The sequence below is a fragment of the Panthera pardus genome, unplaced genomic scaffold (assembly GCF_024362965.1).
Source record: "Panthera pardus isolate Hobbes unplaced genomic scaffold, ASM2436296v1 HiC_scaffold_16, whole genome shotgun sequence".
NCBI lineage: Eukaryota > Metazoa > Chordata > Mammalia > Carnivora > Felidae > Panthera > Panthera pardus.
Genome location: NW_026526721.1, coordinates 9,198,806 through 9,207,947, shown reverse-complemented (window position 1 = coordinate 9,207,947; position 9,142 = coordinate 9,198,806). Strand labels below are relative to the sequence as shown.

Sequence of the window (9,142 nt, the reverse complement as noted above, 5' to 3'; positions counted from 1 at the left end):
CCTTTCAAAGCCTTTGCTCTGGCTTCTGATTTGGGAGGGGTAGGGGCTTCCTTCTTCCCTTTCCACGCCATCTTCAGAAAAGGCTAGTCCCACAGCTTTAAAATAAAGTTCCAAATAATTTTTAGAGAGAAAAAAAAAATATTGGTTGAGCTACAGTAAGGGACCACCCAGCAAGAGCCCACTTTCCTGATCTTGTTTGTTGATTTGATAGAGAAGGGTAGAGTCAAGGTGACAGACACCAGCAGCTTAGCCAACTCTGCTTGGGAAAAGCTGAGTCATAATGAGGTCGCAGCTCTCCATAAATCTAAGTGTCACCAATCAAACACCCTCAGATTACACTAAAGAAGACGCGTGGGGGAGTTCTGATTGTGCAGACCTTGACACACCAGGGGATTCATTTCTGTTTGAACTTTGCAGGTGCACAGTTTTCACTGGGAGAAAAAAAATATATATATATATAGATCTATATCTATATAGATCTATATAGATATATATCTATATAGATACCCTCCTTGGACAGACCTAAAATGCAGACACTTAGCACCCAAATGAGTTATGTAAGGATTAAATAAAAACATTCCAATAAGAGGCTTGGCACACAGTAAGAGCTTCATAAACACTCCCTCTCACTCGGGGGCCGGCTGGCAATCACATACAGCAATGAACCCTGCCCACACCTGAAAATCTACTCATAAGACCTTTTTTCCTTGAGTTTAAGGAAACGGGAGAACCTATGTCCTGAGAGGCAGTTACCGTGTCTAAATCATTTCGCTGCATTTGAGGAAAAAGCAAACATTTTCATTTTGCAGTGGATGATGGGCGCACGCCCAAGAAAATTACTCAGCCCTTGTTTTTCTCCTTTTGGGGTTTTCCTAGAATAGTTTCAGTCTAACTGCAATGAATCTCTAGATCCCATCACCATCGGTTTTGGCTTTGGGAAATCGACTAACCGCTCCACCCCGCAGACCACCGCTGGGCTCAGACGCGGGATCAAAAGGGCGCAGCGCCGGGAAGGGGCGGACTCCGGAGTGGGGCGTTACGAAACCTTCGGGAACGGACGGCCACTCCTCGCAGGGGAGGGACCGAGGGCCGGGCCTCGTTCTCTAGAAGTCGCAGCACTGGATCCCAGAACTCAGTTCTCTGTGGCTTCTCTGTGTCCGAGCCTCCGCAGCGAGCTCCCTAGTGGCTCATAGCCCGGGCCGCTCTCCACGCGCCAAGTGCCTTCCCCGACCATGTCGTCCTGCAGCCGCGTGGCGCTGGTGACCGGGGCCAACAAAGGCATCGGCTTCGCCATCGCGCGCGACCTGTGCCGGCAATTTTCGGGGGACGTGGTGCTCACGGCGCGGGACGCGGCGCGGGGCCGGGCGGCAGTGCAGCAGCTCCAGGCCGAGGGCCTGAGCCCCCGCTTCCACCTGCTGGACATCGACGACCTGCAGAGCATCCGCGCCCTGCGCGATTTCCTGCGCAAGGAGTACGGGGGCCTCAACGTGTTGGTCAACAACGCGGGCATCGCCTTCCAGCGTAGGTCGGGGGTGGGTCTCCGGGGGCGCCAAGGGTTCGGGGCAGAGAGCCGCGGGCGCCCCCTACTTGTGGGCTGGAGTGATCGCGGAGCGCAGCGCCGGCCCCTCGGGATGCGCTCAACATTGGCCTCCCTCGGCGGCTTCTCGCTTTCCGCGGAGTCGCGGGAGCGGTTCGCTTAGCGCGAAGCTGGCGGGGCGCAGCCCTGGGCCCTCCCGGAGCCGTCGGCTGCTGCGGTTTGCCAGAAAACCGGCCTCCTGGGAGGGGGCCACGCCCTGCTAAGCTCATCAGCTTTCTGTCTAAAGCAAAAAACATTTTCCCTGCGAAGGGTCTCCAGCTCACTTTGGGCTTTCGCTTTCCTTGAAAGGGAGCTTTCATAGAAGCCCGGAGGCATCTGCTCGGGACAGGAAATGGATCGCTGAGACACGATCAGCGCGCACTTGCACAATAGTGAACTTGAGATTTTATTTAAAGGAAAGCTTTGATAGGCTCAGCCAGAAAGGAAGCGAGCCTTGTTCCCTCCCCCAGGGAATTTGTTTGTCATCAAACATACGTTTTAAGTGTGATTTTAAGTAGCACCTTTGGCGGGGGGGGGGGGGGGGGGGGGGTAGGTCAAGGTTATTACTCTATTGCTCTACTGAGAAAGTTGTTGAGCCGCCATGTGGCGGAGGTAGAAAGAATAACCAAGCCAGACTCACCTACAACCTAGTGGAGACGAGAAACCCAAGAGGCAGAACGGAGTAAAAACTGCCGTGAAGCCTTGAATAACCAGCCCCCCCGGCTTGAACCCTCACCGAAGCTGTGCACCCGCACCTCCAACTCAGCGGGTCGGCTTTCCGGAAGCGCAGGTGGGAGGTGGCAGACACCCGCTGGTACAACCCTCAGCCACTGGCTGAAGGATTGATGGATAAATACGCCGCTTCCCGGACCAAGCGTGCAGGAACGCGGGTCCGCTGGCAGCCCTTGCCCCCTCAAAGGTGTGGGCGGTGGACCAACAGCACGTGCAGCCCCAGGCCCTCGCTGGAATCGCAGGATCTCGGGCCTCACCCCACACCCGCTGAATCAGAATTTGCATTTTAACAGGATTGCCAGGTGCCTCCCATACCCTTTCAAGATTGAGCCCCAGCCCTGAAAGCCAGGAATTCTCAAAGTGGGGCCAGACCTGTAGCTGTAGCGTCACCCGAGAACGCGTTAAAAATGCAAATTCTGGAGCCCCACCCGAGACCTTCTCAATCCCAAACTCTGGGGGCGGAGCCCAGAAAGCTGTGTTTTAACAGGCCCTGCAGGTGATTCAGATACACCCTTGAAGCTCGGATCCGGTGGCTTAAAAATCGTTTTAAAGTTAGCTTGTTTTAGGGGCGCCTGGGTGGCTCAGTTGGTTGAGGCTGGGCCTTCAGCTCAGGTCATGACCTCGGGGTTCGTGAGTTCAGCCCCGCGTCGGGCTCTGTGCTGACAGCTCGGAGCCTGGAGCCTGCTTCGGGGTCTGTGTCTCTCTCTCTCTCTGCCCTCCCCCACTCAAGTTCTGTCTCTCTCAAAAATAAACTAAAAAAACATAATAATAAAGTTAGCTTGTTTTTCCTTTAATTGGAGATAAAATCTAGGGCGCCTGGCTAGCTCTGTCCATAGCGCATGAGGTTCTTGATCTTGGGGTTGTGAGCTCCAGCCCCACCTTCCGTGCAGAGATTGCTTGAATAAACTTGAGAGAGAGATAAGATTCGCTTTGTTATATACATTTCAAGGGGAAATGCATGACTTTGTTTCCTTCTCTTTTTGGAAGCTGATGATCCAACACCCTTTGACATTCGAGCTGAGATAACACTGAAGACAAACTTTTTTGCCACAAGGAATGTCTGCATAGAATTACTGCCAATAATAAAACCTCATGGTAAGTCCAGCCATATGTCTGCCCCTCCCCTGCTCATTCTCATTCTCTCTCTCTCTCTCTCTCTCTCTGTCTCAAAAATAAAAATAAAAAAAGATGTATAATGGGGCGCCTGGGTGGCTCAGCCGGTTGAGCATCCGATTCTTGATCTCAGCTCAGGTCTTGATCTCAGGGTCGAGCATCCGATTCTTGATCTCAGCTCAGGTCTTGATCTCAGGGTCGTGAGTTCAAGCCCCAGTTTGGGCCCCACGCTGGGCATGAAGCCTACTTAAAAATAAAATAAAAGATATATTTGATACATGGCAGTGCTCTTTGGTCCCATGATATGAACTCAACCCTAGAATAATAGGTGTTACAAGTCCCCAAAGGCCTCTTGCCTTTGAGCAACCTCAGTGGGTCCTTCTCAGCTCCTCAGGGTGGTGGGGCCACACCAGCTCATTTGGGAGCCTGGCAGGGAAGGATCTGTTTTAGCATCATTATGACTTTCCCTGTGTTCCTTTCTTCACTTTGTCAAGCTAATGAAGAACCTCCCAAAGAAATATTTCTTTATTAGGAAGTATCTTGCCCACACTCCCAAGTATTCAATAACTTTTATTACTTTTTCCACAAATACTGGAGGGCCTACCATAACCCAGGGTGCTGGGGACACAGTGGTAAGCACTGTGAACAGGAACAATCCTGACCATGGAGCACTGAGTCCAGTGGACAAGACCGTCATTGACAAAGAATCCTACAACTGTACTGGGAGGGGGCAGAGAAGGCTCGCTTCCTTGACGATTCTCTTTCCCAGGAAGGCAGCTGTGATTCTTAGGAAGAAAAACTCTGTGGTTCTTATAAGAAATGTGCTTTTCTTGGAGTGCCTGGGTGGCTCAGTCGGTTGAGCATCTGACTGTTGATTTCAGCTCAGGTCTTGATCCCAGGGTCGTGGGGTCGGAGCCCCACATTGGGCTCTGTGCTGAGTGTGGAACCGGCTTAAGATTCTCTCTCTCTCTCTCTCTCTCTCTCTCTCTCTCTCTCTTTCTCTCTCTCTCTCCCCCTCCCTCTCTCCCTCTCCCCCTCCCCCTCCCTCTCTCCCCAGCTCATGCTTGCTGTCTCCCAAAAAAAAGAAAAACAATGTGCTTTTCTTAATTTAACATTTTGAATAAAGATGATCTCTAGTGCAAAAGTCTTAAAATCTAAAAAGATGTTTGGTGAGAGCTGCACTCAGACTCTTGCTCCCCCACTTGCCCAATTCCTGTCCCCAGCCTCTACAGGCAATTCCCTTTGTCTTTTCCTAGTGGGATGAGATCACAGAAAGCCCGCAGGCAGAGCTGCTGGGACTGGCTGAAGGAAGCCTTGGTTTTAGGTGCGTGGAGTTGCTGAGTGCTCAGGGCCAAGGGCATAGTTTTTAAATGCAAATCTAAGTTATGTATGTGTGTGTGTGTATCCCTTTTTTACATAATGGGAACATTAAGTATAATGTTTGCTACTATGCTCTTTTTCACTTACTATCTCTGGGACTCTTTCTAGATCAAGACAGAAAGCTTTCTTATTTTTTTTTTTTTACAGCTGCATAGTATTCCATTTGCAAGGGTGATTTTTACCAAGTGTCTAGAAGTCTTCTCTCTATGGGTTTTAGAATCCTAGAATTGGAAAACTACAAGGTATTGAAGAAACTTGACATTCCTATGACTTCATTTTACAGAGAAGGAAATTGAGACCCAAAGACATGAACGCAGTCAGGTAGTGATAGGTCTGGAAACAGTGTTCCGGTTTCCTGACTTCACCCCTCAATCAAATCAGGATAATTAGTTCCAGTGAAGGGAAGGATCTTAACACCAAACAATTGCAAACCAAGCCATTTTGAAAGATGAAAGGCAGCTTGGAGGAGGGTGGAGCTTGGGCATCAACCCAGAAGCAGATGAGTCACTGGCTTCAACCAGTTCTCTGTAACAGTAATTCCCAACTTGGGAATCTGGTTTACAACACATTGAGAATACTTGTGAATTTTCAGTAAAACTCACGTTTACCCAGAAGGCAAAAAGCGAGGATCCTTGCCTCTTGATTTGTAGGGAATCTCTACCCATGCAAAACTGACTTAAATGTCACATTTTATTTAGCTTTATAATACCTCCTTATTTAAAAAAAAAAATTTTTAATGTTTGTTCGTTTTTGATGGACAGGGTGTGAGCAGGGGCGGGGCAGAGAGAGAGGGAGACGCAGAATCTGACGCAGGCTCCAGGCTCTCAGTGCAGAGGCTGAAGCCCGGCTTGAACCCACGAGCTGTGAGATCATGACCTGGGCCGAAGTCGGACGCTTAACCGACTGAGCCATCCAGGCGCCCCTATAATACCTCTTTAAAAGAAAGTTACCTCTGGGACCCCTGGGTGGCTCAGTGGGTTAAGCGTCTGACTTTAGCTCAGGTCATGATCTCACAGTTAGTGGGTTCCAGCCCTGCTTTAGGCTCTGTGCTGACAGCTCCAAGCCTGGAGCCTGTTTCAGATTCTGTGTCTCCCTCTCCCACTGGCACTTGGTGTGTATCTCTCTCAAAAATATATGCACAGTTAAAATTTTTTTTTTAAAAAGTTACCAAACCTTTTCTTTTGCTTGTTCATTCAAGATTCTGAGTAAATAAGTTAATCCAACGTTTACCCACTAGGGGGAGCTACTTGTCCACTCTTTCTAAGAATGGCTAGGGGTTGTTTCAGGACCAGGGGGCCCACCTGGACCTCAGCAAATGGTGGTGGTTGTGTGGGTGCAGCCCTTCTCAGGACTGATTGCACCCAGCTGGCTGCTGAGATGGTCATCCCTTGGCCTCACTGATGATCACCTGAGATGTCACCTGAGATCAGAGGACACCTCTGACTCTTAGAAAGTTTTTTATTTCTACCAAAGGCACAGAGTAGCACCCCTATTTCATTTTTCTTTCTTCCTTTACCCTTTTGAATTTAATTCCTTGTAGCAACCAGGCGATTAAGAACAAATTTGTTTAGGGTGCCTGGGTGGCCCAGTTGACTAGGTGTCTGACTCTTGATGTCTGCTTGGATCTCCATCTCAGGGTTGTGAGTTCAAGCCCCACGTTGGCTTAAAAAAAAAAAGGGGGGGGGGCGCCTGGGTGGCTCAGTCGGTTAAGCGTCCGACTTCGGCTCAGGTCATGATCTCGCGGCCCGTGAGTTCGAGCCCCGCGTCGGGCTCTGTGCTGACAGCTCAGATTCTGTGTCTCCCTCTCTCTGACCCTCCCCCACTCATGCTCTGTCTCTCTCTGTCTCAAAAATAAATAAACGTTAAAAAAAAAAAAAAAAAGAACAAAGCTGCTTAGAAAGTAATGAAGAACACAACTTCATCAAAATAGTATTCCTGGCCAAAGCATTGAAGTGAATCTAATTAGAAAACCATGCCAGTCCAAATGGGAGAAATACTACAAAATAATAGCCTAGAGTCTTCAAAAAGATCATTGTTAACTACTCTAGGTTAAAACTAAAGAGCTATGACTGCTAAATACAATCTGTGATCCTACGTTGGAGCCTGGATGAAAACAAAAACTATAAAGAAAGATTATTGAGATAATTGGACCCTTTGAATATGGACTGTACTTCAGCTAATAGTGTTATATCATGATAAATGTCTTGAGGGTGATCACTCTTGTGGTTATGTAAGGTAATACCCTCGTTACCGTATATAAAGTGCTTAGGGCAAAGTTTTATGATATTTGTCTGCAATTAAGACAAAGAGAAAGCAAATGTGGCCAAATGTTAACAATTGAGGGGCTTAGGTAAAGGGCATACGGGTATGTATTGAACTATTCTTGCAATTTCTCTGTAGGCTTCAAATTTTTCACAGTTCAATGTTGGGAAGGAAATATGTATTACAAGAGAGGAAGAAAATACTGAAGAGTCTTAGGTACCTGGGGATAAGTGAGTGCTCACATTCAAGACAGAGTGAGGGCATCTCTGTGTGCAGTTGGCCCACAAAGATATCTAGTAGAATGTACAACACACACACCCCCAACCCCATGGTGAATGAATGCCACTCAGAAAATGCAATAAAATCCAACTATCCTAGTGGATACAGAAAGAGTGGATTCGGGATAATATGTAAGAAAAGAACCCCCTAAATGTGGTGTCTTTTTTTTTTTTATGTTTATTCATTTTTGAGAGAGAGAATGAGTGGGGGAGGGGCAGTGAGAGAAGGGGACAGAGGATCTGAAGTGGGCTTTGTGCCGACAGCAGACAGCTCCATGTGGGGCTCGAACTCATGAACCATGAGATCATGACCTGAACTGAAGTCGGACACTCAACCGACTGAGCCACCCAGGTAACGCAACGTGGTGTCTTCTGATGTTAGGTGAACTGTGTAAATTCACACACTGGTTTCGGGATTTCCATCAATGTTTCCAGCCGTCTTCTAGTTTCTGGCCTGCATGTTTTTTCATAGACATAACCGTCTTTTTAATAGCTGTGAATTATGGTGAATGTGAATATTAACTCATTAATTATATTTAACTATTAATGATGGGCTAAAGAAAGTGAAGAAAATCAAACCCGGGATGGAGAATCAACCCACTCCATGTGTGAGAGTACCCATCATTCAGGATAGACAGGGTCATCGTAAGGCATTGCTTGACCCTGATATTTGGCAGTTGGAGGCAAAGAGGTGGTGCCCAGGGCCCTAGGAAATTGTGCAAACCAGTAAACAGCTTTAATCCTTGGGGTGAGGGTGCTGTCTCTGGGAAACCAAGTTCACAGGCACCTGGAGTGTTTGTGTGTGTGTAGCGGGATGTTTTTAAAACTACTGCCCACTGGAGAATCACTGCCCTTTAGCCCCTGTTACTGATGGAAATGCGTCCTTCCCTTTGGGGGAGGAGAGCACAAAGTAATGTTAAAGCCCACTGGGTCCCTTCTAGAGTCTTTTTTTTTTTTTTTTTAATTTTTTTTTTTTAACGTTTATTTTTAAGACAGAGACAGAGCATGAACGGGGGAGGGGCGGAGAGAGAGGGAGACACAGAATCGGAAGCAGGCTCCAGGCTCTGAGCCATCAGCCCAGAGCCTGACGCGGGGCTCGAACTCACGGACCGCGAGATCGTGACCTGAGCTGAAGTCGGACGCTCAACCGACTGAGCCACCCAGGCGCCCCGAGTCTTTTTTTTTTTTTTTTTTTAACCAGCAATTAAACCTGCAGTATCAATCAATTGCATGTTGGGTGTAGTTACCCAACAATCGTTTATCTGTGACCTGCTTCCATATATTTACTATTCTGTTTCAGGCAGGGTGGTGAATATCAGCAGTCTAGAGGGCTCCAAAGCTCTTGAAAATTGCAGCCCAGATCTACAGAAGAGGTTCCGATGCGAGACGCTCACAGAAGGGGACCTGGTGGACCTCATGAAAAAGTTTGTGGAGGATGCAAACAACGAAGTGCACGAGAGGGAAGGCTGGCCCAGCTCGGCTTATGGGGTGTCCAAGCTGGGGGTCACGGTCTTATCAAGGATCTTGGCCCGGCGTCTGGATGAGAAGAGAAAAGCGGACAGGATTCTGCTGAACGCATGCTGCCCGGGGTGGGTAAAAACGGACCTGGGTGGGCCTTGCGGCCCCAGGACTGTGGAGGAGGGAGCTGAGACCCCTGTCTACTTGGCCCTCCTGCCTCCAGATGCTACCGAGCCTCATGGCCAACTGGTCCATGACAAAGTCGTCCAAAACTGGTGAATGTCTGCTTTGGTGCTTAATGCTTAATAAACGTTTGTGGAGTGAATGAGTGACTTCTGGTGGT

The 9,142-nt window shown here is 48.5% G+C and overlaps 1 protein-coding gene across 1 annotated transcript; it reads left to right on the top strand.

Moving 5' to 3' along the window:
- The first annotated feature begins 942 nt into the window (after window positions 1-942).
- Window positions 943-9,131, top strand: CBR3 (carbonyl reductase 3). Its single transcript, XM_019420292.2, has 3 exons — window positions 943-1,521; window positions 3,296-3,403; window positions 8,642-9,131. Exons 1-3 carry the CDS (start codon window positions 1,233-1,235, stop codon window positions 9,076-9,078), a joined length of 834 nt encoding a protein of 277 aa, XP_019275837.2. The 5' UTR covers window positions 943-1,232; the 3' UTR covers window positions 9,079-9,131.
- Window positions 9,132-9,142: the final 11 nt, after the last annotated feature.